Raw genomic sequence first — 13,858 nt, 5'->3', positions numbered from 1 at the left:
GAAAGACGGAAAATAAAACGCAGGCTAAAATTGTAGTGCAGAATCTTAAATTCCACACTTCGGAGGTTTGGATTATATGCTATACGTAATAGAAAGCAACTGAAATTTTTTATTTATCTGACCATTATTTTACTCTTGCCCTTGACAGTTACTTTTCTCTCTGTATATTTAAGGAACTATTCCCATTGCTACTTTCTGGGTATTTAAGATATTATTCCATTATTACCATTGAGAAGTCAGTGAGTCTAAATGCCATTTCTTTGTTAAATATCTTTTTTTTTTTAAATGTTTTGGCTGTTCTTTATTTTTTTTTCTTTTAGAGAGAGAGAGTGCACAAGAAGGGGAGAGGGGCAAGGGAGAGAGAGAGAGAGAGACAGACAGACAGACAGACAGACCAAGCTCCACACTCAGTGCAGATCCCAATGCGGGGTTCAGTTCCATGACTCTGGGATCACGACCTGAGCCAAAATCAAGGGTTGGTCGTTCAACTGACTGAGCCACCCAGGTGCCCCAAATAGGTCTTTTCTAATGGTTGTTTTTAAGAGCTTTAACTTTCACGTTCTGTAGTTTCTTCTAATTTATCATACTTAGAATTGATTTGGTATTCCTAGATCTGAGGCTTGTGTCACTTGACAATTCTGGGAGATACTCAGTCATGATTTCTTTGTATCTTGCCTTTCCCTGTTCCCTATATTATCTACTCTAGAATTCCAAATAGATTTTAGATCTTTTCATTCTATCTTTTGTGTCTTTTAACATTTTATATTTTTCTTTCTGGCTTCCATTTCCATACTTGGTTTAGATATATCTTCCAGTTCATTAACAGTTTCTTAACATTGTGTTAAACCTATTTGCTGTTTAAATTTTTTTATCAATTTCTGTAAATTCAATCTCATTTGGCTTTCCAAATTCACTTGATCATTTTTAGCTATTTTCCTTGCTCTTATTTTTAAGCATCTCTTTTTAAAGATACTACTTAAACATTTATATTATATTCTGTGACTGATAATTAGAATACCTAAACTATTTGTTGTTTTAGTATATGATTCTGCTGCCTTATGTTTTTACTAACTTTCATTAGAAGTGCCTTCTTCTCTTATGTGTTTTTTGATAGCTCTGAGTCTTTGAAATTTTATCTATAAGAAATATTAGAGGTTAATTGGAAGGTAATTTGCTTTGGTCTGTTGTCTATGGGTCCTGCCAGGGTAGGACTACTTCAGTTAAATCCTCAGCTTTTAGAGTTACACAGATAGCAAGAATTCAGGCAACCTGTGTGGTGCTAAAACCTGCCTTAAAGCTGGCCAAGGATGATGAATTCTGAGCAATTTCCTCTCCTCCACAGTCAAGAAAGTCAAATTCCTTTGTTACCTTATTTTGTATGAAGGGCTTGACTCTTGTTCACCTAAACACTAATGGTGTGGCCATTATGATACCAGCTTCAAGAGAGGGTATCTCATTACACTCTCTGGCTTAAACAGGCTCCAGGCTCTGCCTCTTGTTTGTCTTGCCCTTGAAACCATTAAAATGGAAAATTCACCGAGGTCTGACAAATGCTCTCAGAGTAAAAGACAACTTCAGGCAATCACTTACTTCTCATGTCCCCTGCTCTCATTTCTACTTTGTTTTAGGTCTTTGTAAATTCCTTATCTTCCTGTCTTTTCTATAATGTTGTTGTAAAATACACTTAAAATATACATTTTAGTCATCCTTTTTCATTGTTTTTATAAGGGTCATTCAGGGTCATTGTTGAAAATGCAAGACAATGAAAGTTTTTGAGTAGTGAAGTGTCCCTTCTGTTTTAGAATGATGGCTAATGAAAGTAACAACTGGTTAGAGAGGTGAGAAACCAAGGACAGAAAAGTTAGGAGGGTACAGGCATACTTTGGAAATATTGTATTTGGAAATATTCTAGACACCTGCAATAAAGTGAATATTGCAATAGGGCGAGTCAAATGAATTTTTTAATTTCCCAGCACATATAAGCATTATGTTTTCACTATACTATAGTCTATTAAATGTGCAATAGCATTGTGTCTAAAAAAACACAATGTGTATCCCTTAATTAAAAAAAAACCTTATTGGTAAAAAACACTAACCATCATCTGATCTTAGTGAGTTGTAATCACTTATCACAGATCACCACAACAAATATAATTCTAATGAAAAAATTTGAAATATTGCACAAAAATTATCAAATGTGACACAGAGACAAAAAGTTGAAAAAAATGTCACCAAAAGACTTGCTTGGGATACAGAGGTGCCACAAACCTTCAATGTGAAGAAAATGTATTATCTGTAAAGTGCAATAAAATGAGGCACCATAAAATGAGATATGCTTGTAGTATTATTATCTAGATCATGAATTTGACATAGGGTAGGGGTAGGACAATAAAAATAGAAAGGAAAATAGGAGAGAAATCATTGTTGCAGAATTGACAGGACTGAATGTCTGACTGCTTTGTGGTGGATGACAGCCTAAAAGAACATGAAGGTTATGTCAATTATATTAACCTACGTGTCTAAGGAGTATGGTAGTATCATTAATTAATAGATGTTAATTGATCAATTTGGAAGTAAATAACAGAAAACTATTAAGTGATTTAAAATATAAGGTATATCTATTACCAGAAAAAGAAATCAGGGTATAGGTGCTTAATGTTCTCAAAGTAGCTCATTGGCTAAGGGGCTCAATAATGTTAATGGCCAGTTCTGGTGTTTTCTTCATGGCTATAAGATGGTTGATGTAGTTCCAGGCAGCAGTAAGTGTTTAAGGTAATAAGATGCCTGCTGTATCAGTCCTACATGAAGGAAACAAAAACTTTTCCAGAGACACTCCAACTTCTCTCTACCCTGTTGAATTTCTCTTATGTCATATTAGCAAAAAGAAAGGCTGAGAAAGTGTTTAACTTCTCCTGGTTCTATAGTAAAGACAAACAAAGGAGAATATGATTGGGAATAAATGTTAAGTCATACAGTCAATAGTGTTAGACTCAGGTCCTGACTTCTTTCTGGGGAGAAAAGACTTAGGGAGTCAAATTAGGGATTTGTTTTCAAACTTGTTGTGGTTAAGGAAACATTAAGATATCCAAGTGGAAGGGCAGACGAGATAGTCATTAGGATATAAACAACAGGTGATAGTGCAGGAATGGATGAAATTAGAAGAAACAAGTCTACAATAAAAGAAACTGCAAGTGTTGGCGAGATAGTGGAGAAACAAATCAAATTCATTATTGGTAGGAATGAAAAATAGTACAGCTACTCTGGAAGATAGTTTGGTAGTTTCTTCCAAAACTAAACATTCTTATCATACAACCCAGCAATTGAGTCCTTGGTATTTCTCCATATGAGCTGAAAATTTTATGTCCACAAACAATTCTGCAAATGGATGTTTATAGAAACTTTCATACTTCATTTTCATTTCATATTCAAAGTTGCCAAATTCTGGAAGCAAGCAAGATGTCCTTCAGTAGGTGAGTAGATAAATAAACTGTGGTACATCGAGAAAATGGAATACTAAACACTAAAAAGACATGAGCTATGAAGCCATCAAAAAATATAGAGAAAGTTTAAATGAATACATAATGTATGATTCCAACTAAATGACATTCTGGAAAAGGCAAAACTACGGAGACCATAAAAAGATTAATGGGTGGCAGATATTGGGAGGAGAGAAAAATAAATAGGTAGAACACAGAGGATTTCTAGAGTGAAACTCTTCTATATGATACTGCAGCAGTAGATACATGTAATGTACCTTTGTTAAAATCTGTAAAATGTACAGCACTAAGAGTGACCCTTAATGTAAACTGTGGACTGTGGGCAAAACTGATATAGATTCATGGAGTGTAACAAATATACAAATATGGAGCTGGATGCTGAGGGCATTTACATGTGTGAAGGCAGGAGGTATGTGGGAACTCTGCACTCTCTGCTTAATTTTGCTGCCAATCTACAACTGCTCTAAAAAAAAATAAATGAATAAAGATTTTTTTTTAAGAATAATAAGGGACTTATCACACAACTTGGGAATAGGTAGAAAAAGAGGCACCAACTAAAGAACACCATTCGAAGAAGAAAAATGATATAGCAATAGAGAACCACAGGAAAGTATTTCAAAAGGGCAGGGCCAACAAAATTGAAATGTGTTCTAGTTACACTGACTGGGATGCTGAGTAGAATAAAGAATAAGTTTCACAGGTTTAATCACCAGAGGTCATTTATAATCTAAGAAAGAATGGCTTTCAATGGAATTACAGTGGAGAAGTCCAATTGTAGGAAGTGAAAGACATATGATAAAGAAGGTAAATAAATAAAATGAAAGAGGAAAAGAAGGCAGTATACATGAAATTTCTCAATAAGTTTGATGTCTGCATATTTATGGCTGATCTAAATTTATTTAAAAATATTAAATATCCAAAATTGTGTTTCTCAAGAAACCAATTTCCTCACATAAATGGATAAAATGTACTTTAAATGAGAAAATAAGCTTTTATTAAATTAACTATTATGCTATAGACTGGTATCAGTATAAATTTAGCCCTTCATCCCATACGTACCAGTGTGTTTTACTTGTTATTAGGGAACACCGCAAACGCTATAAAATTAGGGGGAAGTTCCATCTTAGCAAATTTAGCTGGTATAATCCCATGCTACTTTAAAAATAACGTATATGATCATCAAATAACCAATTTTATCCTCTACCACCAGAACTAATTTAGAAAGAATTCCCAGGTTATCAGAATAAACAAAGATTTATTATTTGAACAGCACTATAATATTAAAAAGTATTTCTTTGTATGATAATCATGTATTTGCCTTAATCTACTGGAAAGTCCTATATAATGTATGACCATTAACTTGGATTTTTCCCAAACATATCACTAGGACTGTTTCCTTTATGAATTTCAGCATTACACAATTAAATAAAGCGTAAATTTTTCAGCTCTCATCCTAATCAAATTTACCTTTTACTGATATCAATAACAGTACTTTTTATAATAAAATACTAGAAATATTATTGACTGACTGAAGGTCCCTAGAGACAGTGACTCTTTTAAAAAATTTCTCCCTAAAGCTTATTTACATAGTAACTAAATATTGAATGAGTTAACAAACACAAAAATAATTGTAAGTGTGCCATAAAAGATAGGCATACTGCTGAGAAAGTACACAAACAACTGATTCATTAGACAGCTTGATAATAAACTTATTATTCAGAACTTATATGGCAACTTGAAGATACAGAATGCAACACCCAAAGCACCAAAAACAGAACAAAATCCCTAGAAGGTAAGAATAATTTTAAAAAATGATTCAGAATAAAGCAGATATATAATATAAATTCAAGGTTTCTCATGAGAAAATTGGCATAAAATAACTAAAAAAAGGATTCAAATGTAGCTTTGTTTATATATTGTTTTATATAGTCCATAATTTATACAGATTTCTATTTTATAGGGGTTTTGTTTTGGGTTTAAATTTCCAGGGGTTTTTTTTGTTCTATATCTTACCTTCTAATTTTAATAACCTCTTAGAAATGTACATTTCTTTTTCTCCACAGGTGGCAGGTGCCATTTAATTCAATTTATTTTTTATATATTTATTTTATTTATTTTTTATATGAAATTTATTGTCAAATTGGTTTCTCTACAACACCCAGTGCTCATCCCAACAGGTGCCCTCCTCAATTTAACATAAATACACAACAAAAAATCCAGAAGAAGGACTATGGTATTATTATGTACTTAACAGACTAGAATTTTAATTTTAGGTCTGTTTTACATAAGAATAGCCATATCATATATGGCACATGAAATCTGTCCCCTGATGCTGATAATAAATTGGCATATATAATGTAAGCTGCCTTTAAAACAATCCTTCTTTTGATTTGCAAGTATACACTGGAAAAAATGATTATACTAAATTTTACTCAAATAATGTTAAATTCCTTGGTGTAATTAAAAAATGATCAAGAATCTAAATTTCTTTTCTTTTCCCCTTATTGCTCTAGTCTATCTATGAATTTGAGAGAAAAGAGGAGAAAGTGCATTAAACAATGACAACAAAGTTATCATAGGCTCCTAATTACTCACTGAGAATTTCAAAATGAAGCTAAACACATTTACAGAAAAATCTGACTTCAACCAAACTTCACACTTTTTGACAGACTAAAATATTTTCCACTTCAAAATGTCACCATTTTTCTAATTTTGGTAGATAATCCTGGCTTAGTGAGTTATCCTGCTAATGCTGTAATACTATCCTGCAAACTGTAGCAAAAAGAGAATTTAAGAAAACAAAGTACAATTTTCTTGATAGCATATTTTTCTTACTGCACAATCATGACAATGATGAATCTTTTCTGTTTCCTATAGATGTGGTTTTGTTTTTATTTTTAAGCAGTTAATGAGACTGTAAGCACCTTGAGGGCAGGAACCACTACTGTGTCATAGGTACTATGCTAGGAATTGGGACAAAAATGAAAAGGGAGAATGGAAAGTCTTAAGTACAATAAGAAAAAAATATATAATTAGTAGAATAAAAACGATGTTGGATCTATTTTCATGATTATTGGATCTATACTAAAATGAAACAGAACCTCTTATCATGAAATGTACGCTTGTTTCAAGTTCTGGTACACTATCTTCTTCCTTTTTTTTTTTTTTTTTTTTTTGCAATAAGTAACATTTTAAGTACTATTTCAATTCCCAAATATATTCACATACCCTTCAGGGAGAGTCACTTCTGTGAGTTAATAATATTACAAGATTAGTGTAATAAATATTGATGTGAAGAAAAGGCTCATGGTTTAATTTTTTTTCTTTTATAGTGTGGCCACTTTTTATTAACTACAAAAGGTAAAAATATATTGTAAAATCAGAAACAGAATGAACCCAAAGTACTAATATACCACCACTCAAAATTCAGAAAATATGTTGTTTTCATGTACACATAACACGAAATAAAATAATACCATAACAGAAGGGTGCTGTATCTGTGTTTAAAGAAGGGGTTGTTGGCAAACACCACAGCTCACTTCTGCGGAAATGTACACAACTGATATATGCAGCACAGAAAGCTGGCACCAAGGGCTTACAACCTTAATTTGCCTGTAAGAAGGAACAGAGATTTACCTTCAGAGCACGTTCTTGATTGTTTTCAGCAGTCAGATGTCTCATGTTGTTTGCTGAAGTCTGGTTCTGCTCTTTCAGATGATGAAGCTCCTGCTCTAGCCGTTTGCACTGCCACAAGGGAAGAATCCCATTAAGTAAAGGAGTTATAGCATTTTTTTTTCAAACAAGCCATATGAATTAATGTAAATAATACCACTGCAATCATTAAAAGACAAGGTATCTTTCGCAATAAGAATAGTAAGTTAAAAGTAATGATGAATAAGAACAAAATAATATTGTTTATAGTACTCTGGCAATTCAATTGCAATTATCTTTTATTAATCTAAATATTACCATGAGTTAGAAAAATACTTTGTGCTTTCATAAAATTAAGATCAAACTACATTTAAAATTATTTTCTTCATTGATCAAATGGTTTTTATTAGGTATCTCTTGGCTGAATAAAAACATCTAAAAATCACATGGGGTTCTAAGTAAACCTCAATATGGTATTCTGTGATGAATTTTTATTAAATTTTTTAAAATAGCAATTATAAAATATGTATTAAGAGGTTTTCCAGATTTTTAGAAATATCTAAGGAAGCAATTGTGTAAGGAAGAAAGTAGTAACTATAGTGCTATAGGTTTGGAAACAACTAAGGAAACAAATGTTTTTCATTTCTATTTTGGCTAAACCTTATTTTTAAGTAAAACAAGTGATAACAAACATGAAATGACATTCTGACCTACAGGAAATATATGAGAATATAAGTAAAAAAAAGAAATTATAAATAAAAGCATAAATGGGCACCGATGTTAAAAAATAATTGAACTATGACATTTGAATACAAGATCTTCATATAAATATATTGAACATTTTACACAATAATTATAAAGTGATGTGCTGTAATTCAGGACCATATCAAGATACATGGGGGGGGGTGATTAGCTAAAGGAATAAAGTACTAAAGCCATCTTTCAGGAAAAAAGTTAAAAAATCACTCCTTAATTTATCTATTTGTAAGTTAGAATATTTAAGGGATGCCTGGCTGGCTCAGTTGGATAGAACATGGGACTCTTGGTTGTGATTTTGAGCCCCACGCTGGAAGTAGACATTACTAAAAAATTAAAATTAAAAAAATTAGGATATTTAAGTAACAACCAGTAAGTAAATACCTATACAAAGTTAATTCTATATTAGTTGACAAGTGGCTGGTTGTCCTAATGAATTAAAAATCATTATTACAAAATAATCAAGATACAGTCATAATCCAATTTGGCATCTAACATTGATTTTTTTGCCTCTGACCTCTGTAATATTTAGCCCATATCAGTATTTCTCAAACCTAGTAATATACAAATCTTTTTATATTTTTAATTTTTTTAAGTTTGTGTATTTATTTTGAGAGCGTGCATGTGCACATGTGCACGTGAGCAGGAGAGGGGCAGAGAGAGGAAGAGATTTACAAGCAGGCACCGTGCTATCAGTGCAGAGATCAGGGCTTTGATCCCATGAACTGTGAGATCATGACCCTAACCAAAATCAAGAGTTGTGATGCTTAACCGACTGAACCACCCAGGCGCCCCACAAATCCTTTTAAAAGAAATGTCATACCAAACTGCTGATATTGACTTAAATTATAGAATGATGTTTTACAACATTGAATATACATGCCTCATGCATATATAATACAACTATAAAACCAAAATATATTTATAAATGAAGTAAAATAATAATCACAAAATCAAGATTTTTAAAATATTAATTTAATTTACCAGATAAAGTTTTGTTGAAATTAAGTTCTGCAAATATAGTGCTGACTATATTATAGTCAAATATAATATAGTGACAGATCATTTCATGTTGCCATGAATATTCCAACATGTGCTGTGTGACAACTTGAATCACTTATCACGTTTTTAGGGGTGCCTGGGTGGCTCAGTCAGTTAAGCATCCAACTCTTGATTTCAGCTCATCTCATGATCTCATGGTTCATGGGATCAAGCCCCACTTTGGGCTCTGTGTGACAGAGCCTCCTTGAGATTCTCTCTCCCTCTCTCTCTCTCTCTCTGCTCCTACCCCACTCACTCACTCTCTCAAAATAAATAAATAAGATTTTAAAAAATTACTTACCACATTTAAAAAATGATTTGAGTGAAACCTTTGTGACATTACATCATTTGGCCTTCATTTGGAAGGGACACATGATTTACACATGATTTATATCTGTCCCATTTTGCCTGTAACAATTCAAATATTTGCTCATAAATGCAACCAAAACATAAATGTGTTTTGTGAAGACACAAATCATGAGGCATGAAAACGAGTAAGACATAGCAGTGAGCACCACAATCCAGCAGAAGTATTCTTTACTAGAATTAACCTCTACATTTTCAATTGATTTTAATACAAAATTATTACATATTAAGTACTTAAACAGAATGACTATGACTTATGAGGTTACAAATGTGGGGGAGATAATTTTGGCTATGGGATAAAAGAATGTCTCATGGAGCTGATGACATCTGAGTTGGGCTTATTCGGGGAACATGATTTTATAAGTTGAATGAAGGAAAAGAGGAAGAACACAGGAGGAAAGGTAGAAATGTCAAGGGTGTGCTTGAAGAAAGTGAGAAGTCATGGTCACAAGTTGACCACCTATTTAAGTAAGGAAGTAAGTAGGAAATCAGAAATAACCCAGGGATAGAGACTTCTTTCCTACTTACATAATACACAAAATATGAAACACTGTAGTCAAACAGAAAAGTATAACTTAAGAACAATAAAGCTACTGTTGACCTGAGGGCATTTATCCACATTGCATACTTGGGCTCAGTTTCCACGGCCATGAAGTACAAGAGGGATAGAAGATAAGGCCCAGGGACCACTCAAACTAGCAAGTGTCCTAAAGGACTACACTTTCAAGTTGTTTAGTGATCCTCCCTACTTTAATGAATGAAAAGAAAGAAGACAAATGCTAGAGAAAATGCATGTTGCTAGATCAAGTATTACATAACATCTTCCATGGTTTTAGAGTTTCATTTTGAACTAACATAATTAAAAATAATACTTTCCCTGATCATATTCTGCCAAATATTAATATTCTTAAAAGTTCTAATGAATAAATTGAGACTTAGGAGATTTCTTACATCTTTTAAACATCTTTTAATTGAACTTAAGTAAATGCTATCTGTATACTGTTACAGTGCCCTTGGGAACTAGGGCTCACATCAAATGAGATGAAAATAAAGACGAAAGATAAAATACATAAAAAACCTTTTAGTTCAGAAATTGAACTGAAGAATCAGTATGAGGATACAAAGGGTTTTACCTTTAAAAAATATGTGTGTTTGTGTATTTCCCAGTTCTGCCCATTGAAAAAGACAGAAATAACAGGAAATCCGGTAGCAATGAGTACTTTTAGCACCTACCCTATGAGTTTCAAGTACCATTTCCTACTAAAAATATAGGACTCCATGGATATATGGCTGACTCCAGGTCTGGGACAAGAAATATAGAATATGATCCAAGAACACATGTTCTTAGCAGAAGTTTTGTATTAATCAGGACTAAGAAATTATCAAAGAGACTCAGAAAGCACTCAGTAGAAAACTTGAAAAGCTCTCCTGTAGCTAAAGATGAGACAATATGATCACCAATAGGGATAGTAAGTGAAATATACTGTAACACACAGAGTATGTTTAAATTATTAAATTTATAATTACAATAAAATTTTTAAAAAACTAATTAGCACTGTGGGGGAATTTATAAGCCAAGAATTTATCTACCCTTTCTTATATAAACTTTACCACTGGGTAGTCAAAGAATAGATAAGAAAATGGCTATGGAAGCATCCAAGCTAATAAAAAAAAAGGAGTATTAGAGTATCACAATTTTGAAGTCATTAATAAACTAAGAGATACTAATATACTGAGATCATTAATAGACCACTGAGACCTGTTAATAACTCACGTAGTTCCTTCACAAACCAACATGTATTCCCAGATAAAACACAAAACTACCTGTAAAGCAGTCTTGGTAACAAACAGTAATCTAAATCTGATCAAGCCTATAGATACTTACAGAGAAGAGAGGAATACATTCAATGACACTGCAGAGATGCAATCAATAAACTGGGAAACTACAAGAAAACGGACTCAATGTGTTTAAAAAATAAACTCCAAGGACAAAAAGAGATAGAAAGGGAATCTATAAATTAAAAATAGTGTTAAGAGTCAATTCAGTCATTTGCAATGTGTAATTCTTATTAAATACAGATTCAAACAAAGAAGAAAGTTATGATATTTATGGAATGACTGGAATTTGAAAACTGATCAGATGCTTCACAATACTCTTTGTTAATATTTTTGTTGTGATAATGATGCTGTGGTTATAATCAACAGTTCATATCTTTTAGAAATACACAATGTAAGGGGTGCCTGGGTGGTTCAGTTGGTTAAGAGTCCAACTTTCAGTTTCAGCTCAGGTCATGATCTCACAGTTCAGATCAGGTCATGATCTTCACGAACTCAGGTCATGAGTTTGAGCTCTGTGGAGGGCTCTGGGAGAGCCTGCTGGGATCCTCTCTCTCCCTTTCTCTCCGCCCCTCTCCTCATTCACTCTCTCTTTCTCTCAACATGAATACACTTAAAAAAAAGAAAAAAGAGGGGCGCCTGGGTGGCGCAGTGGGTTAAGCGTCCGACTTCAGCCAGGTCACGATCTCGTGGTCCGTGAGTTCGAGCCCCGCGTCGGGCTCTGGGCTGATGGCTCAGAGCCTGGAGCCTGTTTCCGATTCTGTGTCTCCCTCTCTCTCTGCCCCTCCCCCGTTCGTGCTCTGTCTCTCTCTGTCCCAAAAATAAATAAACGTTGAAAAAAAAAATTAAAAAAAAAAAAAAAAAAAAAAGAAAAAAAAAGAAAAAAGAAATACACAATAAAAGTTACAGATAAAAAGGATATTATATCTGGTATTTCCTTCAAAATAACATGAGAAAGAATAAATGAGAGGGGGATAGAGATAAAAAAAAGATGGACAGCTGTAGCATGGTAAAAATATCTCAGGGGCTCAGAGATTCTGTGGTCTGTAGGTTCACTGATAAGAAAAAAAGGATTAAAATTTTCTCTATAAACAATTAATTCTACAGTGCGAGTGAACTAAACATATAAAATATAAAAATTGTTATAAAAACATAAAAAATATAAAAATTTATAAAAATTATCATAAAATGATTTGGCCCATTTTTAATACAAGATCTGTTTTCAGCAGTAATTTCCTTTTACTTGCTGTTGTAAATAATGAAGAATTATATCAAGCAGATAATACATTGTTTTACACTGTTTTACTCTGTGCTCTTTCCGAAAGATTAATATGCCTTAAGTTTTTAACAAAAAGTTTTCTAATATTGTATAAGTTTTTAAACAGCTCCCGTTTCTCCTGTACAATCTGCTTTCAGTCACGGACCATTTTGACTGCATACAATCAAACGTCACTCCACTTGGATGCTATACAATTCTTTCCTTTGCAGACAAAAAATAACAACAGACTCTTCCAGTCAAAACAGATGCTACACTTTGGTGTCAATGTGAATTATGTACTTTGAACTGCAGATGTTTGGAAGCACTTAGGACTATATAAATAAGTTTTTAGTCTTCTTAATTTAGAACAATCTTTAAAAATCACTTCACTTTAGATTTCAAAACAGTAACTAGAATGCTTTTGTTACATTGCAATAACTTGGAATAAAGAGTTTTCAAATTCAAAGGGTAACTTGTTTCTTTAAAGCCTCGGAAAAATATCAATAACAGTTTAAATCAATATTTATACGATGCTCAGAGGTATTAAGTTTAAAAATACCAAAGACTAAAAAAGAAAAACAGTAATTACGTGAATGAGACTCTAAAGCCACATGCACTATAGCTGATATGTGTGTATATACACACATGCACACACACATAAAACATATTTAAAAACATATATTCAGTAAATATTCACTGAGCCTCCATTAGACAAGATACAAGCACCCACCAGGCAACATGCCACACAATGACATATTTCTACAAATTTGTACGTATATATCTTAATTACTTATATTCATTTCAAAAACACCATAAGAAAGTAAATAACTAGGGATTTAGTAACAAACACGGTAATTTTTAGTCCTTTTAAACTATTGAGTTATTTAAAAAAAGATTAAAGAAACATTTTATTTTTTTCTTAACGTTTATTTTTGAGAGAGAGACAGAGACAGAGTGTGAGCAAGGGAGGGGCAGAGAGAGAAGGACACACAGAATCTGAAGCAGGCTCCAGGACCCCGAGCTGTCAGCACAGAGCCTGACATGGGGTTTGAACTCACAAACTGCGAGATCATGACCTGAGCCAAAGTTGGATGCTTACTGAGTGAGCCACTCAGACACTCCAAGAAAGATTTTAAACAACAAAGTAAAAGGATTAGTAAAGATGACAATTATCTTAAAGGTATCCACATGTATGCAGGAATCTATTTAGTATGCTGTTATTAAAATATTATTTTTGTAATACTATTTAAGTTTATTATGTGAGTTGCATTCATGAAAAGCTTTTCATCTGAAAAATCATAGTTTGCATCTCTATTTCAGAATAAAGGTTACTATACATACTATTAATCAGCTCTTACAATGTACATATATTTTCATTTTCCTTGGCTAAATATCTAGAAATGGAATTGTTACGTCACAGAGTAGATATTGTTCCACTACATAAGAAACTGCC

The 13,858-nt window shown here is 32.8% G+C and overlaps 1 protein-coding gene across 2 annotated transcripts in view; it reads right to left on the bottom strand.

The window, feature by feature from the left end:
- The window catches only part of MIPOL1 (mirror-image polydactyly 1), a 317,520-nt gene that overhangs the window by 165,427 nt on the left and 138,235 nt on the right, over nucleotides 1–13,858 (bottom strand). For both annotated transcript variants that reach the window (XM_043556024.1, XM_043556023.1), the window contains exon 10: nucleotides 7,134–7,241. In XM_043556024.1, coding sequence (XP_043411959.1) covers nucleotides 7,134–7,241 — 108 coding nt within the window. The remainder of the gene's footprint in view (nucleotides 1–7,133; nucleotides 7,242–13,858) is intronic.

Source organism: Prionailurus bengalensis, chromosome B3 (assembly GCF_016509475.1).
Source record: "Prionailurus bengalensis isolate Pbe53 chromosome B3, Fcat_Pben_1.1_paternal_pri, whole genome shotgun sequence".
Classification (NCBI taxonomy): Eukaryota; Metazoa; Chordata; class Mammalia; order Carnivora; family Felidae; genus Prionailurus; species Prionailurus bengalensis.
The sequence above is the reverse complement of the archived record's forward strand: the minus strand, read 5'-3'. Positions and strand labels throughout refer to the sequence as shown.